The sequence below is a fragment of the Lutra lutra genome, chromosome 3 (genome assembly GCF_902655055.1).
Source record: "Lutra lutra chromosome 3, mLutLut1.2, whole genome shotgun sequence".
NCBI lineage: Eukaryota > Metazoa > Chordata > Mammalia > Carnivora > Mustelidae > Lutra > Lutra lutra.
The window spans coordinates 134,130,320-134,154,342 of NC_062280.1; the positions used below are offsets into that span (position 1 = coordinate 134,130,320).

The window sequence follows — 24,023 nt, forward strand, 5'->3', positions numbered from 1 at the left end:
AATTATTTTCTGGCCAGGATAAGAGTGGGAATTGAAGTAATACTTTTGCTACTGGTACATTTTGAATGTTTAATTGTAGAGTCAAAACAAAATGAAAAGAATTTCTGCTTTGAAAGCTATGAAGAAAGAAGGAAACAAGAAAGATGAAGAAAAAGCCATATTGAAAAAGGAATACTACAAGTTACATTTATGAGACTGGAATACCTTAACCATTGTTAAGTAGTAGAGGTTTAATTTTGATAATCTGGTAGAGTCAGTGATAAAAGAACCTTGGCATCTAGAAATTTTAGTTTATCACAGTTCATCCAGTTTTGGATGGAAAGAGTTTTTGAACTGCCAACTCATAAACATTAGGATTCCTTGGCACACAACGGCCCACCCTGTCCTTAGACTGCTGACGGCTTGAGGGTGGAAGGAGCTACAAATCTTTCAGCAGTGTTACATCTGTGTCTACACATCTGAATTTTCAGATAACTCTGGAGTGCCTTTTAGCTGTCTCTCCTCTTTGTATGTTTGTATGTCTTTTTTTTTTTCCCTGCCTCTTTTCCATGCTAGCTATTACATTTTACTGCTATTCTCATATCTTATCATTCCTGTTTTTTTGAGGAATGGGGAAGTTCAGTTTAGTTCATAGGATCTGAAGGGTATGGCCCCGGCTGAGAGGTCTCATCCAGACCTTAAGCCTGCTTCAAGTGGGATGAAATTTGTCTTTGTTTGGAATTCTAAATACCAGATTATCAATAATTTCTGCTTCCAAGTACAAAGAAAATTATTGTATTTTCTTTTTTTTACATCTTGCCATTGGTATGTGACAAATATTCTTTATATACTTACTGTAAACAGTCATGGGGATTTCTTTGAAAGTGCTACCACGAACAAACTGAAAATAAATATTTGCATTTAGTAATGTGAACTTAGTAGTTTTATTAACAAAATTATGACACCACTTTAATTCATTTTGCAATATCCTGTTATTGGTCCAGATGGCATAAAAAGTACCAGTTTCTTACTCAGAGTCTTAAAAATTATAAAATAGCTAATCTAAAGTGAAATAGATTTTTAAATAGTATTTCATATGTTTTCTCATACTTTGACCCTACAAGGACAGAGGAGCAGAATACCTTTTTACCTGTAACCACTGGCATTAGTGATGGTTTTTTACAAGTAAATACTTTACCTTTTATACTGTAACAAAGTTATTTAATAATAGAAAGATTATAGTTTTTTTTTTATCATCATGTCTTTTCTTTCCAATTGGGCTATAAGTTTTTAAATAAAGGGCCATCTCTGATTCAACTTATATTTCCCATTACTCTTAATACACTGCTTGGGCCCAAGTAGCTTTTAATAGATATTTGTTAAATAAAACCATAAAGAAATTATGTCATTTATTCACAGGAAAGCCAGTGGTACATATTCAACAAAGAGCAATCCACGTCCAGCATACATCTACCTATTTATTTATACATTTCTAGTCTTTTATGTTAAAATTACAATATCTGTTCAGCACATTGCAAACCAACCCAATAAGGTTATGTACCTTAATTTGGATGTATTTGATCAGTTTATTAAGTATTTCCAGCAACCGATCATTTCCAACAGGTGTGTCTAGGAAGAGGAAGATTAGATGAATATTGATAAGAAAGTGTGAAGTAAAAGTCTAGGTTTCTATTGAAAATGATTTAATTCATTAATGAGTCCAATAATTACCAACCTGCTGGGTAGAGGAGTTTATCTACAACATGAATGACACCGTTTGTTGTCATAATGTCAGATTCTTTTGATTTCACTTCGTTCACCAGAAGTGTATCATTTACCTATTAAAACAAGAGATAATGTCAATGAGAAATTAATGAAAAATTAACTTTAAGATAATTGAAAAATAGATGAATGCTATCCTAAATTCATTCTAAAGAACTTACTCCTTTCAGATAGATTTTGCTTCCTTGTGTGGTCTTCAGAATATTAGTAACACCAGGTTCGAATCCTTTTCCAATGAAAACTCCTGGTGTTAGGTGATAAAGGATGATGTTTTGAAGGGCATTTTTGTCACCTGGGGGGGAAATGTATATTTATAACATGTTATATTTTTTGATAGTTTGATGCTGGAAAGATTAAGGATAGACATATTTCTTTGTCTTTGTTTTTTCCACACTGTAATTTCTCATCATATCATTATTCTCTCAAGTTGCTATCAATGCCATGTCGAAACTGTCACTTCAGTCTGTTCAATCAAAATATTAGCCAACCTACCGAAAGGAAGGAAAATCAAATTATTTTTGGGATTGTGACTACTTCCTTTGTCACCTAATTGTGTGGACTTTAATAGAAATAGCATAAGTGAACATCTAGCTCTACAATCATGACAGCAAGCAGTTAATTAAGAATATTAATGAGTGACCTTCCACATATTCCAAGTGGAATTAAAGGAAACTAAGGCTAGACATGAGTATTAAAGAGGGGATATTTTTGTGGTTGATTTCTGGGCAGGAATGCTTGAGGAAGAAATGAGATCCTGAACCCTAGGGGCAAATACCTGGTATTCACTTCTACTTACGAATCAGAATTTCCTTTTCTTCATTTGTCATTCCCTTAAAGGCATCGTTGGTTGGAACGAATAAAGTCCAATCCCCAGGTTGTGTCAGGAGCTCTTTCAAGTCTGCAGCTTCAAGTAGGCTGAGGAAGACACTAAGCAGGAAAGACACATTTATTCTGTTAGATTTAGATTTAGGTATGCATGGAATAGAACAGAATCCATTTACGGCGGAAAGCATGAGAAATTTTCATGCATTTTTTTAAAAGATTTATTTACTTATTTGAGGAGGTGAGGGAGAGACAGAGGAAGAGGGGGAGAAAGAGAATCCCAACCAGACTCTGTGCTCAGCATGGAGCCCAACACAGGGCTCGATCTCACGACCCTGAGATCATGACCCCAGTCAAAACCAAGAGTTGGAGACTTAACTGATTCTGCCACTCAGGCCCCCCTACTCATCCATTTTTATGTTTCAAATGCAATTTACCTGTTAAGAAAGTTTTATCATGGGGAAATTATTTAAATATGCATATGGTTTTTAAATCTCCTAAACTAAATTTTTATCTTATAAAACTTGACAAGGTCACACTTCATGACAAGATAGAAATTATGTTTTTCATTTAATATTCCACAAAATAGTCTTTGCTAGTATTTACTGTCATTTTTTCAAAAACTTAAATATAAAAAAAAATTGCAAGGAATAGGCCAATGTATTCGATTGTTTCCCTCACCAAATCATATTATGGTACATCAGGAAGCAAAATACTCTTAAGAATATATTTCAGTTTTGAAAACATTTGCATGGACTTCTTATTCTAAATTCTATTTTCAGCAATACTGAATAATTGAATGCCTTTTGGATACTAACTGTGACACAAAACTATATCAATAGTTCTCATGTTTTTGTTGTTTGTTGTTTTTTATTTATTTTTTGTTTGTTTGTTTGTTTGTTTGTTTTTGGTGGGGGTGAATCCATTTGGCTTACCTAAAGCGCTTATCTTGTTTTAATTTTTCATGGAGGGATTTCTCTGCTGGTTTGATGATTTCTTGGAATATATGAATAGCACCATTTCTTCCTTGTTTGCTTCCTCTCACCATGCATGAATTTTCAATGCAGACAGCCTAGCAAAGAAGGGAAAGATACAACTGTCTATTTCCTTACTTGCAATGTCCTATGTGGAAGTATATGCAAAACTGAGTTAATGGATTGACTCTTTTAAGAAGTCTCCTTACCTCTCTGGCCAAAGGAAATAGCATCTCACTTCTTTTTTTAAGGTCTGGCATAAACTGACTTCACACTTCTTATTCAATCAGGTTATCTACTACTAGTTAACTACCCTATGTGTCAGACATGTAGTTTCATCCATAAATAACAAAAATTACATAGAATTCCATGTCTGTATTTTTCATCATTCTTTTCCAGGTTTGAACCATTCTTCCACACCCTCTTTAAGAAACTTTCACTCTCTTACTCTTTAGGACCGTCTTTAACCATAAAGTTCCCTGACTTCAGTACCTTTTGAGATTTTCACAGATTTTTACTATATTTTCCTGACTATAAGGTTCTATCAATTATGTCACATTATTAATTTTGTTATAGTGTTTTTTGAACAAATATATGTATATGCAGCCCATTTCCTGCATCTTATAAAATGTGTGTCTTGGAATTGTGGAACCATCGTGAGCAGCTGCTGTGTATTGTATCAGGTAATGCTTGACTTCTGTAAAATCTCTGATCTCTAGATGCATCAGTTGCCTGGACAGAAATTGAACGGCACCACTACTTGCATTGTAGTTTTCATAAGCAATATTTTCTAGAAATAGTTCCTCAGATAAAGTATGTTAGAACTATTTTCTAGAGTTCAGAGATCTTTAGATGTCTATAAAAAATTATCTTGTAAACTTACAGGAATCCATAAATCAAAAGCTTATTTTAGAGGAGTTTTATGATTTCTAGAATGGAAATAATTAATGTTTTAGAACAGATAATGAAACAAATGCAAATTATTTAATTGTTAATACCCAGCACTTTTTGTCACCCTTCCTCACAGTCTTTTCATGCATTACTCAGTTCCCGATCTTCTTATGAATATTTACTACTACTAAAACCACATTAATAAAATTCTGGACACATATGCTTTAATAATATTCTTAGTCAGGGAAAAGTCATTTGACATTTAGGCCAATGTAGATATATTATCTTTTTCTGATTGACTTACTGTACGATAGACGAAGACTCTGAGCTGTTTGCCTCCAATGGTTTCAAGCTTTTGTCCATTGTAAAGCTCATTAAGGCCAACTTTTACCTTCAATATGTGATTTTGCAGAATTAATTTAAGAAGCCGCTGATCCATGCTCAGAGTGTCATCTATAAAGAAATTCATGAAGAAAAAGGATTACTTAGAAAGCATTAAAATTCCTCCTGATAAGAAAAAAATCATGAAAACGGATAATCCCTAATACTATGGATATTATAGATTCTGCACTCATAAAATATATGAGTCAACTAAATGCTCAAGGCTACAAATTCCATGCACTAATTAGAAACTCTGCAAGCTCTTTGATCAAATGACTGTAACATTCTTCTTCTTCTTTTATTTTTTTTTTTAAGATTTTACTTATTTATTTGACAGAGATACAGTGAGAGAGGGAACACATGCAGGGGGAGTGGGAGAGGGAGAGGGAGCAGGAAGCCCAATGTGGGGCTCGATCCCAGGATGCTGGGATCATAACCTGAGGTAAAGGCAGCTGTTTAACAACTGGGCCACCCAAGCACCCTGGCTGTAACATTATTCTAATTTTTATGAGAATTTGACATACACTGGTCACATGACACTACTGACAAATCATTTATAAATTCATCGTTACTTACGAAGAGAAAATCAAAACACATTCACCATCCTAACAGTTATTACAAAGAGGAATAATAGCATTTCTAGGAATTTGAATTTTTATTAATAATTTTATGCATTACAATTTAACATCTGGGAAAATGTTTTTAAAATAATACTTATTTTTTAATTACTAAATTTTGCTTTACAATTTAAATATGTCTTTGTGAAATCACTTTTCTAGAAAAAGTGGCAGGTTACACTAATCTAAACATCATCCTTAAAGAGCAACTAGTAGATAAAGTACTTATAATAATAGTTTACATAGTAATATAGAAGTATATAATAAAATAGTCTCTTGTTTTTATTTATTTATAATTTGACACCTTATATCAAATGTTGAGATGAAAAATACAACTATTTATTCTTAAATATTATGTTGGTGTTAAACAAATCAGATTAATTTTTCTTAAGATCTACTAATACATCCTTTGTGTGTATTGGAATTATGAATAGATTCATAGAATAACTGAATACCCTTTATCACAAACTTTTACTCCCTGTAGGCTATTATCTATTATAATGAAATGTTTTTAAATGAAGCACATTTTAATAGAGACGACATAGTACTAACAATGTGTCGCCAATAAAGAAATAATCACCACCTTGTAAAATGTCGGTTATTCCTTAATGCAAACAATCATGGAGAAGAAAAATGTGTGTGAGGGTTGGTGGGGGAGGGAGAGTAGGAATGACAGTGTCCAGTACATACCTGAAAATGCATTATTCACAGGTGCCAGCAAAGTATATTCCCCATCTGGCCGTAGAGCGGATGCCAAGCCTAACTGGGCCACGAGGTCTGTGAAAGTGGTTTGCTGATTTCCAGCCAGCTCAATAACTTGTTTGGCTGTAAAGTAAACCATCACCATCGCAACAATGTCATCTTTGTTACTATCATCATCATCCTGAAATTAGTAAATCAGTTCTTGGCTGTTCTCTATAAGCTATTTGCTGCCATGACAATGTGATAAGATATCCTGCCCTTCCCTAGTAAGAGTTCCAGATTCCTGTTTTGGGGGGTTGATAACCACAGAGAATTTTAAAAAAAGAAAATATTTTTCCAGCTTCTTAGTTTCATTTTCTTTAATTCTCTATGGCTCACGTCCCACCTTTCTCTGCTCTTGTGAGTGCCATAGCTCTTTCATTTATCCAAAGCTGACCATTTGGTTAGATAGATCTGTCCTTCCACTTTCAAGAAAAACTGTGGTACTGTGAGAGAGACTTTATAAATATTAAGTGTTAGAAGCCGGGGAAAGCGGAAGTTCCGTGCTACCCAGGAGCCCGTGGCTACACAGGCTACCTAGTTAACTCAGTTCACTGTGCTGCATTTGTGCTTCACATGCTTTTCCTTATGTTACACATTCACTTTTCGTGGATTTAGTCATGTGGCATCATAACTGGTAAACAGTAGTAGGTGGAAGAATCCAAAACTGCTGCTCACCAGAATCAGGAATTAGGACCTGATCAATCAAATGGATGACACCATTATTTGTCACGATATCTTTTTTGTTCACCATTTTGATTCCATTTACTGTTATGCTGTCACCGTCACATCCTATCTCAATGGTGTTTCCTTCGAGAGTCTCAAAGACTGCTCCTCCCATGATAGCTTCAGAACACTGGAGGGTGTTCAAAAGGTGGTACTTCAAGAGAGCTGGAGGACAAATGAAAAGCAGCAAGTTTTGAGATCAAGGGAAATTGCACTTAACCCTTAAAGACATGGTTCACTGTGGACCTGAGAATTCCTAAGAAATATAATACATATAAGACCTAAGTATTAAAAGAAAAAAAAAAAGGCCTAAGTATTGACTGAAGGGTTTTAAATTGTTTAAGTTCTAGGAACGCTTTTTCAACACACTATATGAACGATTCAGTAGAAATAGCTCAGCTCAGGAGGAAGTAAGAAGAGAAGATCAGTTGCATGAAATGAAGCAAGTTTCCACCCTCATAAGAAAGTAATTTCGGACGTGAAAACAAGAAGAATGATCCCTGTATTTACTAGAGATACCTATTCTTAAGCACACAAGCAGCATCTTGCATAAGCCACTCATGACAGAATAGCTGCATATGATTTATAAAGAGTTTAATAGAAGAGGAGGGTAGGACAAATAATTCTCTAAAGAAAACATCTGGAAAGTAGCCAAAATAAAGATGATTTCTTGGAAGATATCTGAAGGGATCTGTCCTTCAACCATATTGTCTCTATATCTGTATCATCAAAATTTCTCATTTTAAATTGGTTAAATGTTGGTTAAATGTTAGTTAAATGTACTCCTCACAACATAAAATCTATTTGAAAATAGATAGGGAGACTAGAATGAAGCCAAATTCTATGTATAAATAAATAATAGACCAAGAGAACCGTGTAATTTTCTCAACTTAATTATACATTTTAGCATAAATTTAGAATTAAAATCATTATGTAATACATGTACGATACTAAAATTTGATAATCTAATATTTCTTTTAAACCATGGCTAAATCCTTTTTAATGCCTGCTACTTATTTACTTGAAAGCAATAAAAAAGAATATGATCTTTAAGATATTATTTTAAAATTAATTATTAATTAATTACTCTGCTGACTCTTTCAAAGGCTTTTTTTTTTTTTTAAAGATTTTGCAGTCCACTTCAGAACACAAGTTTTTCTTTGCCTTTGCTTATCAAAGTTGATAATAGGAGCATGACTTAATCTTTTTTCTTTTTTTTTTAAATTTTCTTTTCTTGGAATTCTGGGAGGCTTCTCAGAGAGGAGAATATTTTAGTACCTTCAGAAGCCACTTTGTCTCCCATGATCCTTTCTAGGACACCTCGTGGAAGCTTCTCAAAAGCCTCATTGGTGGGAGCAAAAAGGGTGAAGTGACCATCTCTTCCCAGGGACTCCAGTATATCAGATGTGATAGCAGCTGCCTGAAACACAAATGTGCTTGTTAGAGGCTTGTATGTTGCAGATCCAAAAGAAAATCACAACACACTTAACCTAGGCTGTCATGAGGGAGTTGATTCTGTAGAAAATTAGAGAAGTTTGCTCTTGTTAGATCTTTAAAACATGATTTGGTGGCACAACAAACTACATTCTTTCCAAGGTTCCTCAAACCTGTTTGTAAGAATGGGAATCCTACCCATGTTTGTGTGACTCTAGCAATATCCAGCAGTATATATAACTGAGATGGACACATACTAAATACAGTGAATACACTATGGGCACATAACTAACTATTGGGTATTTATCATGTCCACACAAGTATTATTATGTCATATGGGATGATTTCGTCCATGTAGAATAAAACTCTTTTCATTTCAAGAAATATATTTGTTATATTTCTGCCAGATTTTTAAAATAACATTTCTATTGTTAGATTTCAGTGATGCAAGACAATCTGCTGTTATTTCTTGTACTTACCCTAAAAGATGAGAGGTCATCTTCTGCTTCAATGAAGTCTTGAATTGAGGTACCAATTTGTGTAAGGACACGGTCAATGACATGTACAACACCATTTGTTGCAATCTGGTTCCCATGGATGATTCGAGCGCAGTTAACAGTGACAACCTATAATTATTTGAGAAAATCAAAGTGCAGAAATTAGAGCCATCAATTGACCACTGAGACTGCAAGGCCATAATCTATCTTTCATTTCTACTAGTAAATGTAACACGAAGGAGCCAACATTCTAAATGTAAGTGTTGAGGATAAAGACATATATTGCTCTGTCTAAAAAGGAAACTAAGAGAAAACAGGACCAGTTGAAAACCCAGTCCGGTTACACGTAACATATCTAGAAAATAAGGGAAAAAAGCATTTTTTTTCATTTGAGTTATTGCTTCCCCCCCCTTCTCTTCCTCTTATAGAGATAGTCATAAACTGTTTCAGCTGCAGGTCAGTGAATTACATGAAAAAGTTCATCAGTCCTAAAATAAGTATTGAAAGAGAGAAATAGTTATTACACAAATATAATCAGTTCTATTCCAGTAATTTCCCAATTATTACCTCATCACTGACCCTTTTCATCCCTGGAAATTTGTTGGAAGAGCCCTATGACCCTGTTGGAAGTTTCCCATAAGAGCTCTACACACAGAAGAACCTAAATCAGTATAGTAACTAGAGGGTGAATAAAGGAATATTCTCTGGTATTCTTTGATAAATTCTTATTTACTATTTTTCTGTAGTTATCATTTTTCAAACACATCAACTACTAAAATTTCCCTTTTTTTAGGACATCTAAGTCTACTGTCAATGAACTGTGAACTTAATTTCTTCCTCACAACCACTCTCTATAGAAGTCAGCCACTGAATTAGAAATTTGCATGCTCTAAATGTGGGGGGAAAGCACAATATAGTGCTTACATTTACTAACATTTTACTATTTCTGTGAACATGATATAAAAGGTATAGACAAAATTAAAGGTCATATTACTCTGAAATGTACTTTTTATTCATGAAACTTACCCCATTAGGATAATGGTTAATGAAAAGCCCCAAATTGTTATACATTGAAGGAATAATCATGCCATTTTTTAAGTCCTTGGTCAACATTCTGTTATTAACCATATGGCTATGTAAAGCATTCAGTAATTCAACATTTACATTGCTCTCCAAGCCTCTCCGGATATCCTAGGAAAAATTGAAATATTAGAAGTTTATTTTATTGCAGTTCATCATTAAAATACTTATAATTACACCATAGGTAAAATGAGGAAAGGCAGCTATTCAAGGCTTGGGGATAGGCATTAAAGAGTAGGTAGGGTAGGAATAGTAGTGATTATTTTAAGTCCAGTTGCTGACACAGGGCTGAATGTTGGGAGAGAAGATTTTACTCAGTTGGTTAGCATATACTTTATGTTTCTTAGATAACATTAAGAAGGAATTTTAGAAAAGTGTGTAGGACAATAATGTGGAAGACTTTAATGCCTGAGTAAACTGGCAACAAGGAGCCACTGAAGATTTTGTTGTATTGGAATAAAATTATTAGACTGGGCTTTGGGAAGGTTAATCTTGTGAAAATGTAGAGCAAAAATGAAGATATTAGTGAGGAGGATGAAACATGAGACATCAATGACTAACAATAGTTAAGAATTAGAGCAGGAGTAGAATGAATCACCACTTTCAAGTCTAAACACTTCAGATGGGTACTGCCAATTATGGAAAAAAAGGCAACTGAAAAGCAGTTGTTTGTGGGGAGAAAGAAAATGGCACATGTTTTAGATAACTTTTTGTTTAAAGATGAAGTGGTCTATCTAAGGAGAAATATTAAGTGGTATATCCAAGGAGAAGTATTAAAATGGACATTAGAAATATTTTCCTGAGGTTCTAAGGAGAGCAACTACAGAAACAGATTTCATGATTATATTCACTGAAGTGATGGCTGAAGCCATTAGACGGGTATATAAAGAGCAAAGTCTAATTCCCAGAAGAGACTTTAGTAAGACTCATTATTAAGTGAAGGAAGAAGAGTAGTCAGCAAAAAGACCCAGAAAGGTGGTTAAGAGATGAGGTCAATGGCAACCAACAGAGAGAGTTCTAGATAATATCTAGAAGATCCTGCCTTACTAAATATTATTTGACTCTAGTCATAATTATCAATTTGCCTTCATATCTAGTAGAATGTAGGAATATATTTCTATACCAGTTTTACAGATTGGAAATTTAGTATATTACAAATTATGCACAAAAAGTCTGAAAATCAAAAGCATTATTTATAATGCTTCATTTAAATATCCATACATATTTATAAATGTCAATATCTGAGAAGCCAAATATATTTACATATAATTAAAATAATTATTTATGTATTTATAATATGACTTATAATAAATTTTAAATTCCACTAGGCTTCTTAATTTACCTTTCTGTTGAATAGGTCATCTAAAATTTAATATGTTTCTTCCCAATCAAAAAGGAAAGAGGAAAGGAGTAAAATAGAATAATGATAAACACCAGTTCAGTCCACCCTTGGTTTGCCTTTTTTAAATTAGTCTATGAAACTACTGGGGAGGTATTCCATATACAGATATATTAAAATGCTTTCATCTCTATACTTAATATCTCATTCTTTTATGTATCATCATATATGTATAACAAAAAAGAGATATAAGATCTCTATTAATTTCCAAGTTAATAAATCAATTAAAATGAAATCACAATAAAAATAATTATATTAATAAAAATAATGAATTACAGAATCCAAGTTGTCCCAAGCCTCATTACTCGGTGCAAAGTAAGTGAATGAGCCCTTTCCTTCAATCTCTTCCCTCAGTCTTGAGACATCAGAATAGCGCTGTGTTGTGGTGGCTCCCACGATGCCCAGAGTGCCATAAACATGGTCAATTGGCAAAACTGAAATAATGAAGACATGAAGAATTACTTAGAACAATATTTCAAGATTATTATTTCACAATCATTTAAACTTTTACTAAATTCCTCAATACATTTAACTGATAATTTTAGCAATAAAATTATATGAATTATCAATTTTACACAAAAGCTGTCTTTTAAGGGCTAAATAATAAAACAACATTGAAAACTATTATTTCATATATCCTTTGTGTTGAGGAAAAATGAATTTTAAATTATCCTGATTAACATTATGTATTACGTATTAGTGTATGTAGGTGTGACTCCTGCTATGTCAATAATAGTTGAACTATAATTATCAGCAAATATTTCCGATTCACTGAAAAAAAAAAGATGCTCCTCACTTCTCACTGAGGATGGAAAAGGTAATATTTTCTTCCATGTTGGCTTAAACTCCTAAATGGTGTAATATTGTTAGGTACTGGGTTATTAATTTTTATAGATTTGGGTTTTTAAAAGAAATATGTAGACCTACTTCTTTTCAGCATAATTTCAGGGAGGAAATAGATAGACGTATCTAATACTTCCAGAATGTTTCTCCTGAACTTCAGAAAAAATATTAATATATGAATGTCAACCTGAAAACTGATGCAGCTGATTTATTCATTTTTTGACCCTATCTTATTTGAAAATTCATATGATTTGGATAATATCATAGGAGAAATGGTTATTACATTTGTGAGTATATAAAGACTAGGTGACAATTAATAAATTATAAAATCAAGACCCCCAAAGAAGACCCCAAAAAGATGAGGAAAACGAGTCAAAATTAACAAATTAAAGATAACAGAGCTCAATGTTTGTCCTTATGCCCAAGCTGAAAAAATAAATCCTATAGAAAGGCCTGACTTGATAGAAAGAACTGTAATTAATTGTAATTGGTCATAAACTGATTACAAGCTAATGATAAGACTTGGTTACCAATGACACGAACCAAAATTCAGGGGCCCCCAAAAGTGAAGTATTTGTCTTGATTTTATTCTCTCGGCTGCTGGGACCCACAAAGAATGCAGACACCAGTTTAGAATCACATTCAGAAAGATTACTGGATTAGAGGATTTTTATGCATTGGTGTCCATAATGGTGAGGGCCTCAAGTTTATGTTATATTAGAAGAACTGGGAATGATTAGCTCAGGGAAGAGAAATCTATTGAGAAAGAAAGGATAACCAGTGGAAGTATGTGATGGTTGGTGTTAAATATCTGAATGGCTGTCATTTCAGAGAGGAACTAGATTAACTTTTTTTTTCTCTAGTTGGCAATTTTAGAAAACCAATTTTCAACATGAGGGTTGTTATAAAATCAGAGCTGTTCAGTTACAGAAAATTATGCCTTCCCAACTAGTCCACTCCACGTTTCTAGACAATGTCAAAGATGGATTTTGTAGAGAGGATTTTCATTTAATTTTTTCATTTGAATTTATATTTATGATCAGGTTTGTGTTGTATGGCCCAACATTCACTGAATGAGCTGCATGTTTTAATACTTTGTCACCATGAAAAATTAATGATTAGCACAAAGATGGTGGCATATCTTAGGATTTATCATGGTGCTAAAACACACACACGCACACGCACACGCACACGCACACATACACATTGGCTTATCTATAAGCTAAGCTACCTCAAGTCTTTTTCCTCACATAAGACAAGTTCCTCATTTATTTCAGTAATTGAAATTTTACCTGCTGGGCAGCCTTTCATTCCTTCCATTCTCATGTAACCAGGGCAACATTCATATAACACAGTCCTGTATATCGGAAGAAAATTAGTATTAAAATGGGGAACTACATAAAATTCATTTCCATATAATCTTAGCAAAAATATACCACTTATTGCCATGATTTATGAGACTCTTGAATTGGTTTCCCCCCCCGATTTCAAGTTTGTTTATATTAGTTTGATTTCTCTATATAGTTTCATGACATTGTAGAAAGTTCCAGGATCTTAATGCAGATGAATGAGGTTCCCAGTTCTGTCCTTGGTAGATGTATGACCTTGAGCAAGTAATTTGACAAATTTGAGTCTCAGTTTCTCCAGCTTTTTAAAATGGAGGTAGTAGCTATGATAGCTACTCACAGGCTAGTTGTGAGTCTCAAATAAAATTATGCTTTGGAAATCATTTTGTGAACTATAAATAGTTAGAAATGTATAAGGTTATATATATATATATACGTATATATATGTATATATAAGGTTATACATGTAAATGTATAAGGTTATGAGAAACTAGAAACATCAGTAAATACATTAACCCAAAACAATCAATAAAAGCTATTCCACTGCTAACTAAAATAATATTTTAGGTTTGAATTGCCAGTAGAAGTATTAATTTGATCATATTAAATATAATCTTTAAAATCTTCTACAATACAATATTCAAGAAAATGCTATTTTTTCCAAGTTAACAAAGTATACTAAGATTTATATAGGTATAATTAAGGCAACAAACCAGAAAATTCAGCAAAGATATATTTGAAATAAGTTTGTATTACTCTGTTTTGTTGGAAAATAGTAACCTCAAATCATCTACATAATTGCTTTTATTTCTTACTTTATTAAAAATATAATCCTAATCTTCATTTTATCAAAGTCCATTTGACATTTTCTGGACTCCTCAAAATCTAGCATTGTATTTTTAATTAAAATTTTACATAATGCTCTGTTTCCTCTCAATAGAAATATGAAGGTGAATGTACAAAATAAAAATTGTAAATGGGGAATATTATAAGAGGAAATACAGACCATTTTATAATTTTTAATTGATTAATCCCATGTCATGCAGTTTAATTACTTACAGACTGATTATCTTATAATTTAGTAACTAAACATGTATTAAGTAGTTCAGATATTATTTATTTCTGTTTTTTTTCTAGTTATGATAATCATATTCAAATAGATGAATGAATGAGAGAATTTGGATATATTTAAGAAAAAAATCACCATAAGAAATACTTTTTCTTAGTATGATAAAAATGACAACAAAAGCAAGTTTGTAAAAAGTAGAATTATTAATAATATACGAAACGGTCTTCTATAGTTTGTAAATAAACTTTTCAAATTAAAGCCAGGTCTATTAATTGATTATCCATGGTTTATGGTCTTGTTTGTGACCTTATGTTCCCATTTCTTTATTTTCTTGATGTCAATTTAAAAAGTAGAATGTAACATTATTTATGCATATATATGTATGCAGTGAAAAATGAAAGATGAATGAGAAAAAAATTTCTGGCATGGAAACTGACTCAAAGATATTTGATAGATTTAAAAAATGGACAAAATCAAGTGGGAAATGCCAATTTCAAATTGTTCATCAATTTTAAAATAATTTCAAGAATAGCTGTTATTAGAAACATATGGAAACTATATGGGGGTCTTATAATGGCCCTGAAACAATTTATTTACTTAGATCCTCATATAAATAAATTTGAATATTTGGATGCAAAAGGATTGATTCAGAATTTCTTACATGTTAGCTTTAGCATATATTGTAAACAATTTAAAAAATGAGATACATATTTATTGGTCCAGTATTGACAGTACTGACTTGAAGTAAAGAGTGACTAGAAGAGGAAATTGTTAATGTAACAAAAATTTCTGTAACATCATGCTAATATGACCCAAGGATTAGCCTTAATGTAGACAATTAGTGCAACAGATGGAATAAAATCCAAAACAATCAGCTGCAATTTCAGCTGATAGTTGAACAACATGGTTATCTGAGTTGATATTTGAAAAACAAATTGTAGGTTTATTCAGGAGAACATTTATTCTATACAAAACTTAAATTTCCCACATGGTTAGTAGGACAAAACAAGAGTAAAGAAAAATCATTACTATGTACATCTCTGAAAATGGAAAATTTATCTTCATTTTCTGATTAGCTATCTAAAATCTCGTGAAAATACCAGCTGAAAGGAGTATACAAAATACTGTATTATTCGGCCAATATATATTGTAGGAACTATCTTAAACTTGGGAAGTTCGTGTTTATCATTAGGTCTGCCCAATTACTTCCTTCAAATCTGCAAAGCAACTGTTCAACCAAAAGACAAACATTTCTGTCAACTGATACAAAAAGTCCTAAAGACGTCTATGGAAATTTTAGCAGCTGCAAGCAGATGGGAAAACAGGCATTCCTGTTGTCAAGGTTATTGATTTATTTGATTATTCAAAACTAATATCTGGCATTTACATTTATTTCAGAGCATAGATGTAAATGTGTTTGTGAAAACGAAGCTACTTGGGAGAAATAAGCTAATATAATTTAACAAAGGAGACACTGTTATGTTTCTGGTAAAAAGCCAGCCTTCAAAGCAGGTTTTTTTTTTTTTAATGGATAACAAGAAAGAATGTTGGCATAACCTTTGTACAAGCCCTGGCATCTCTAATATACTTAGATGGTTAAAATGAGATTATATCATACTTTCCTAACTTCCAGGAAGGATATAATAAAGATATCCCCTGAATAAATTCAGAGAGCAGGTCCTTATGTAGTTGTTGTGCATTCCAAATATGCCTCATGGTAACCATGAATATGAAGAACAAAGGGAAGAGAATCCAGAGCCTTGGAGTTCCCAGCTGAGGTCCAGCTTGCATCACAGGCAAGATCACTGCAACCACTGACTTACATTGTAATTGTGTGAATGACTCATGAGTCTAGCAGATGTCTGCAAACTAATAAGAATAAAATCTAGGCCAAAAAGTATCATCAGTTGAAACTCTAGTAAGCAAATGAACAGGAACAGACAGCAAAGTTCTGTGGCGTCCTAGATCTAGTGACCACGGAGAAGTAGAGTCCAGCTAAGGTTATATGCATTGAATACATGATTTTTATCTGGAAATAAAGATAATCTTATGCGCTTTAGATAGGCATTTGGTCACAGTTCCTTTTCCCACCCACACATATCCATTTGTTTAAGTATTTTAAATTTAAGGACAATTGATATTGTGAGTTACTTAGCAATTTCACATTCATCAAATCATTCTACCATCCTCCCCAAAACTCTGTAACTATAAAATCCACATTTCACAGGTAAAGAAATGAAACCTCCAAGAAGTTAAGTGATGCTGTGTTTAGTATTTGTACCAGCATTTTTAAGTTAGGAATAAGTTTTTAATAATCCCCCAATCCTTCCACCTATTGAGGGTAATGAAGTTTAATGATAATGTAGTAAGCAGGTTCTCATTCAGATATTTGTTTCTCAAGTCCTCTTTTGTTGAAAGTGGAGTCCAAATCAATGGGAAGCACTGCTTTTTTAACCAGCAATGGTATCTCTAATTTCTCTAATACAGTAACTTACTCTATGACTCAGATCTTTCACTTTAAAATGAAGAACTTGGACCACATGAGTAATTCTCAACTTTTATTTGCCCACGATTGTAATTTCCTACCAACACTTATTGATTGATTAAACCAATACACATTTCTACCAAGTAATGAAAATATTTTCTGATTTTAAGTTAATCAGTGAAATACATATCTAAATAAAGAGTAATTTTCTTTCTGGCTACTGAAATAGTATAGGTAATGACAAGTTTTATACCTGTTGGACCCCTGTGGATCTGGTAGTTTGGGATGAAGTAACTGGATTAAATGAAGAGATGAAGCTTAAATTCTTTCCAAATTCAAGCTTTGATGAAAATTTTGAGGTAAACTGGAGTATTTCAGATAATTTCCAAATGGATGTAGGTGATCATTAATTAGCGCTTCCAAAATCCTGATATTTTAGATCAATTTGTTCTTCTGGCTCTTTTTTTCTTTTTAATAAAATGAGGAAACTGAGGTAACCATTTTTATAAAATGAAGCATAGAGATTAAGTGTCTTGTCCAAAAAAGGGCCATACCAAGGGTAGAAATGCCATGGTATCACACTGATTCTATACATCGCCATGTGATTTTTTTCCTTTGGACCTCCATGACACATAAATTCAGGGCTCATGAGAGGTCCACTAGCAGAGGTAGAAATACAGAGAGAATTTCTTTATTCACGTTTATGATCCAGTTTTTGTTTTAAAGCTTGCAATTTGGGGGAAATTTTTCAAGTAAAATGGTGTGTATGTCCAAAGACAGAAATAGACCTCTCTGGGACTGGTGCATTAGGAAAAAGATGAGACTTACGTTTTCTTTCCACAGATGGCACCTTGGTACCAATTCCTACAAGTGCTGAAATATTTCTTTTTGGTGCCTAAAATCTGTTGAAGGGCGCAGACATTTGGGCTAGAATACAGGGAAGAGAAGAAAGTTAATGTCCTAATTACAATGACTTTTTCATATCTTCATGTCAGATGGTTCAGAAAAAAATTAGCATTGGACTCAATTTTGAAACATGTGATTCTAGTCTTGCACAAATCTACTTCTTCATCCAAGCATACTGATTCATCAGAAAAACTAAAATCTATGGGAGAGAAAAATAGAGAGGAAATTATACATCCAAACGCCAGTGTTTCAAAATTTAATCTAGTAGGAATATTCAAGTAGCATTAAGTTCAACTTAATTTTGTTTTCATTCATATTACTTTTATAGTAAGCCAATCTAACTGACCCTTTTTAAACAAACATACTCATTTTGGTCTCTAATCTGGAACAACGGACTCTGGAATAATGAGGAACCAAGAGAGGAAAAGACAGTTTTTACTAGGTCCAAAGACAAAATATGCTGTAATTTTCTAGGTATGCAATCACAGAAGAAATGAGTGCTACAATTAACTGAATAATATGGCTGCACAAAGGAAAATCTATTTCTTTGAGTGGAAATAGTAGATCAGAACATCCTCTGCCAGAATTTTAAGAGTCTTTCTCTCTTAAAGAGATAGGAAGTCTTATTTGCACTGTAAAGCAAAGGAACTTTTGAGCAATGTGAAAATTCCTCTGAGACATTAGAATAAATGCCAAGATCCATTTAAAAAAATCATAAATGGTTGGTTAAATTACTAAATTATTCCTATTAACTTTAAAAATGCTAAGTTGTAGTTAAATTTATTCCAAGAAATATGTTTGCAAATTTTGCAGAATGCAGAATTTAAAAGCATTCTTAAATGCTTTAAAATATTCAAAGAACTAGTTACATTAATCATTTTTAAATTTTCATACATAACTTAAATGAAAATTTCCTTAACAGCATGTGAAATATTTCAAAGCTGTTCACATAATGAAAGCCCTAGTCATATATTTTTATTTTGGAAACCTCATTTCAGGTTTTTGGAAGGAAATAAAAATACAAATAAATATAATAATAAAGAAATGCCTGTTAAATGTAGTCAATTAGGTTAAAATTATATAATGCTGCAAAAAAGCAATTACATGCAAATTATTTTGACAGTAATTTTTAAAGTTTAAAATTTAAACTATAAACATCTATAAATTGCAGAATACTCCTTTTTTTTCTCCATTTTCATACTACTTTTTAATAAGTAGAAAGAAAAAAAGACCTTGGTGTATTTAAGGAACTTTAAAGATACTTACACATATAACAAGCTAAGTAAAAAAAAAAGAAAACATTTATAAAACCTAACCACTGACTTACCCCTGATCCCGGCCCCTGATTCGGCTATGAGCCAAAATCTTGTCATAATGGCCATTGGCGTTTGCAGGGTTAACAACAACCAGCAAGAGGAGAGAAAATATAGGTAAGAAAGGAATCATCTTTAGTCTCTCCGCTGCAGTTAGTCCACGAAGAGAACTGGCAGTGGGCTTTGGAGAGCTCAGAGTTTATATACATGTCAGAGTCTGTGGGAGGGAGCACTGAATAACCTGGGAATCTGAGCTCTCTCCAAAAAACATCAGCAACTTCAAGTTGGAAGCTAGTGTCCACTTTTCCTAGTGATGTTTACTGAACACATTGAGCCTCTTTTATATTTCATTCTGAAGAAGATATTTATTTTTATTGTTAAATTATTTATATTCCCCTTTAATAACTGACTCTTTGCCTGTTCCTATTACAGTTTTATTCCTTTGCCCTTTGGAGGGGTTTATGGAAAATGGTTTTGTTTGGGTTTGAAGGACTATTCTGCAATCCATCCCTTACAGAATATATGTTCCTGTGCTCAATGAGATCATGGTTTGATCTTATCACATCACTCACATTTAGTTCACCTCAGAACTGAAGGGTTATTATTTTTCACCAGAAAGCAAATGTAGATGTAAGTTCAATAATCATAAGGCAGTAATGGCTCTTGATTAAAAACAGATGTTGGATACATTTAAAACTTGTACAAAATATGAAATAACTCTGATTGCTGATGAAAAATACAGGAGAGACCACATGTTCCTTGCAATACTACTAAACAAGGGAAATATTTCCATTTCACTTCTCTTTTCAAATATCAAGGAATGGATAGAGTTAACATAAATCTAATTCTGCCAAGTTTTTCTAACTCTTGAAATGAAGCAGAAAAGAAAACCATTTGTGCTTTATTGTTTTTTCATTACACGCTTCACATGATGATGAACTTGTCTAGGCAGCACATCTGATAACCACTGGACAAAAGTAGCCCCTATTGGAAACAAGTATTACTAATCTAGCTGTAATAGATTAAAGACATATTAAGAAACAAGAGCATTGCCAGAAATCTTCCTCTGATTTTTATCAAGAATAACTGAAGTCTTTTAATGTTACACCATGCGATTCTAATCCAAGGGAATATGCGCTCTTACCCCTTCACACATGGTATGTCAAACGTTCAAAACACCGGATTAAAAAAATCCAAATGTCAGATGTCAACCATAAACTGAACCGAAACCTGCAATGAATCTTCTTGAATACATAAGTTGCACACTATCTTAAAGTAAAAGTGTAATTCCAATATGTCTTGTTGCAAAGTGTTCCTTCCATCATGGCACATTGGTATTGTTCCCCACTGGCAATATAAAGAAATTTGATACTGCCTCACCATGTTTTCCAATTGCAAAGTCTTTTAGGGGAGGCTGGATGGGCCCGAGGTGATTCCAGGTATCTGGAGAGTTACATCAAACTTGGGTATAGAATTTTGCTTTGAGGCACCAAAATAATTCCGCAACTGACAGCTAGTTTATTAAGAAAGCATACAATTAGACAATATTCTGAAATATGATTCAGAGGCCTGCTTTCAATTTGAAAATCTTGGTATTACGGTGTAGAAAATGAAAGAGCAATTCAAAAGGAGAACTGGAAAGAAGAAGGCATAAAAGGTAAAGTAAGTTCTGTCCCTGGTCCCTTGCAGGAAGAAGATTCATCTAACATTTATATAACTTTGAATGGAATTATTCTAACTGCATCTGTGTGTTACTGGTTTGCTTTATGTTATAAGTTTCTATTATTCTTACATGCATAAATTATTAGGGGGTTAGTAATTGTTTATTGAGTAGGATGGAAAAACTGTTTTATGAAAATAAGTCCTTCTTAATACCAGTAAATTAGCTGTTAGAATATTCTTGGTAACATAGTTATATAAAAGTCTTCAATACTAGCCTGTTTAGACATTATAATGTAGATTATGTATCTTCTAAGACATAATAATGGAATTTCGGAATTATAGAATGATGAATTAAACTTATAATACAGAGATTTCTCTGACAACACCATTATAAATGGTTATTCATTCTTTACTGGGATGCTCACTGTTATTAATACAACCCATTTCCTATTAGACAGCTGCAACTATTTATAAGCTTTTCTGGAATGAAGCTGAAATCTGCTTAAATCCAATGGGGTTTGATTGGAGAGGAAGGATTGAGGTATTGAGAGAAAGAGATACAGACTTGGATCATGTGTATCAAGGGAGAAAGATATCTTCAAACAGAATCCCAAAGGATGACAAACAGACTTGATTATAAGTACAGAGGTGAAGGCAGTATCAATAATTTCCTATCATGTAACCTACTTTCTTCATAGTGTCTGCAGTATATTGAAAATAAATTGATTATTTTTAAGAACAATTTTGTCCTAGTTTTTCCTTGTGACCATTGGAATCAGTGGCGTCCTTTCACGTAGACCACTGATTCCTTCAATGGTCTAGATGGACAAATAATTGCATGAGATGAGTAAGAAAAATGAATACACGTTCATATTTCAAAAGAGGACTACTCCTTTCTGGCTGGAGATACAGGTTTATTTTTTATAAAAAGCATGATATATGCTCATATGCTAAAAAGTTTCTGAAATCTTTGGTTTTTTCAGTTTCAATAATAGAGTCTTAAATCTACCCATCCTGAGCATCACATTGGAAATTGTATAAGTCCCATGGAAGTCAACAAATGCTAGCCCTCAGTAAATATTTACACTCAAGATGAGTAATGCCGTCAAGGAAGATCTTGAAAATGAGGACCAGACTGTACATATAAACTACATGTAAACTTAGAGGTTGGAGAGCATTCCAAGAGAGGGACAACTTTAAGGTAAATATAAAAACATCAAAGCACTGTGACTGAAAAAGCCAAGCTCAGCCTGGAAGTGTGATATTGTATGGTATTATGGAGTAATCGAAAATCCAAACAACTGCTTTAACCACGATCCTAGCTTCTAGGAGGCTGATAATTGAACATAGTCCATGTCTGTTGGGCAGGGTAGGGTGAGGGAAGAAAATAGTTTCAGAGAATGGAAGAGAAGGTAGTCTAAGAAGTGGAAAAGAGAGAAAAAGCTTGAGAAGGACACCATTCTCCCTTTTCAGAGCACTCAGCAGGGGTCAATCTCTAATTCTTTCTCCCCACACAGGGCCCTTATTCTCCTGCTTCATGAAAGCATACTGCCCCTGGGTTGGCTACGTAACTTTATTAGCAGTTTTGAGGAGGATTGAAATCTTGGCAATTGAATCTGAACTTCAGGGTTGTAAAGTCTGACCTGGAAATGTAAGTCATTAATGAAAAGGAAATGGCTTATTATGCAACCAAAGAAAAATAATGTGTCTGAAAGACAAAGACATTTGTTTCTAGCTATCAGGATGCTAATTTATGGGCAGTTTGCAAATTATCCAGTGGATCTTTGTAGCAAGTCTTGTAGCCTCTGGAGACTGTGAAGTCATTGTAATATCATGCTTACTCTCCCTCGCATGTAACCAACATGACCTACACTCTCTAGGATTGGACATTGTCTATGGATTCAACAAGCCTGGATACCCAAGCCAAAAGTAGATTTTTTAAAAGACATTTCCTTGGTTTTGAATGATCCAAAGTAGTTACGTGCCCCAAGTTATGTCTGAACTCCTGCTTTTTAACAAATGGTCTGTGGGATCTTGAAAACCTTTCTTGAGTATCACTCTACTTTCTTACTGGCCTATTTGTAAACTATGAACAATAGAACTTGGTTATAAAACATGACAAGGCCTTGAAGTTAATGCCACGCATTCATTGAGGCAGCATGTCTTAGTGTCCAAGTGCTTGCCCAGTGAAGGTCTTAGCATTTTTTGGTACTTGGGTTTGCAGCCCTATAAACTGAAATTCTAACAAATGCCCAGTGATCTTTGTTTCCTTTAAGTGAGGGAAAGCCAACAGTAAAAGGAATTCAAATTAAGCAAAAATAAAATTTTGTGATTTTTTTCCTACCTTTTATAATATTAGCTAATATTATAAATATATATATATATATATATATATATATATATATATATATATTATAAATATGTAGGGCACCTGGTTTGGTTAAGCATCTTCCTTTGGCTCAGGTCATGATCCCAGGGTCCTGGGATGGAGCCCTTATTGGGGGGGGGGTCCTTGCTCAGCAGGAAGCCTGCTTCTCCTTTTCCCTCTTCCTGCCACTCCCCCAGCTTATGCTTGCTCTCTCTCTCTCTGTCAAATAAATAAATAAAATCTTTAATAAAAAATAAAATATTAGCTAAAATAAAATTGAAAATCAACACCTGGACTTAAAGAAGTCAAAAGGGCCATATATAGGCTCAGATATTTGTGGCTGACAAAGTGTAAAACCTACAAGAAGTGGTACCTCTGAAGCCATACTCCGAATATATTTCCAATGGAGAAAATCCATGATATATGAAAGGTAAGAAATCATATTCAGGGAAAGAGATGACTAACTTGCCCCCCAAGTAAACATTATATGATGTCTCTTTAATGTTAATTCTTTTGGAAGTATATAGAAGGTTTTCTGTGGAAAATATGGGTAACATGCCATCTTTCTTGTTTAAATTTAGATTCTCATATCCTTTAAAAGCCTATCAACTGAAAAGTCTCACTTTCATATTAAGTAATCAGTGTAACTATTGTCCCTAACTGAACTGAACACTTCTGAAAATTTTAAACTGGGTGCTTATTTAGCAG

At 33.3% G+C, this 24,023-nt stretch overlaps 1 protein-coding gene across 8 annotated transcripts in view; it reads right to left on the reverse strand.

Moving 5' to 3' along the window:
* Window positions 1–19,479, reverse strand: part of POSTN (periostin) — a 34,298-nt gene extending 14,819 nt beyond the window's left edge. For all 8 annotated transcript variants that reach the window (XM_047723231.1, XM_047723230.1, XM_047723229.1 and 5 more), the window contains exons 1-16: window positions 19,300–19,479; window positions 17,895–17,993; window positions 13,459–13,523; window positions 11,600–11,757; window positions 9,871–10,035; window positions 8,827–8,973; window positions 8,192–8,333; window positions 6,866–7,078; window positions 6,137–6,271; window positions 4,753–4,901; window positions 3,519–3,655; window positions 2,558–2,688; window positions 1,923–2,053; window positions 1,715–1,817; window positions 1,541–1,608; window positions 835–880 (exon numbers count right to left, since the gene is read on the reverse strand). In XM_047723231.1, coding sequence (XP_047579187.1) covers window positions 835–880; window positions 1,541–1,608; window positions 1,715–1,817; window positions 1,923–2,053; window positions 2,558–2,688; window positions 3,519–3,655; window positions 4,753–4,901; window positions 6,137–6,271; window positions 6,866–7,078; window positions 8,192–8,333; window positions 8,827–8,973; window positions 9,871–10,035; window positions 11,600–11,757; window positions 13,459–13,523; window positions 17,895–17,993; window positions 19,300–19,418 — 2,008 coding nt within the window. In that variant the 5' untranslated portion in view covers window positions 19,419–19,479. The remainder of the gene's footprint in view (window positions 1–834; window positions 881–1,540; window positions 1,609–1,714; window positions 1,818–1,922; window positions 2,054–2,557; window positions 2,689–3,518; window positions 3,656–4,752; window positions 4,902–6,136; window positions 6,272–6,865; window positions 7,079–8,191; window positions 8,334–8,826; window positions 8,974–9,870; window positions 10,036–11,599; window positions 11,758–13,458; window positions 13,524–17,894; window positions 17,994–19,299) is intronic.
* Between the last annotated feature and the right edge of the window lie 4,544 nt (window positions 19,480–24,023).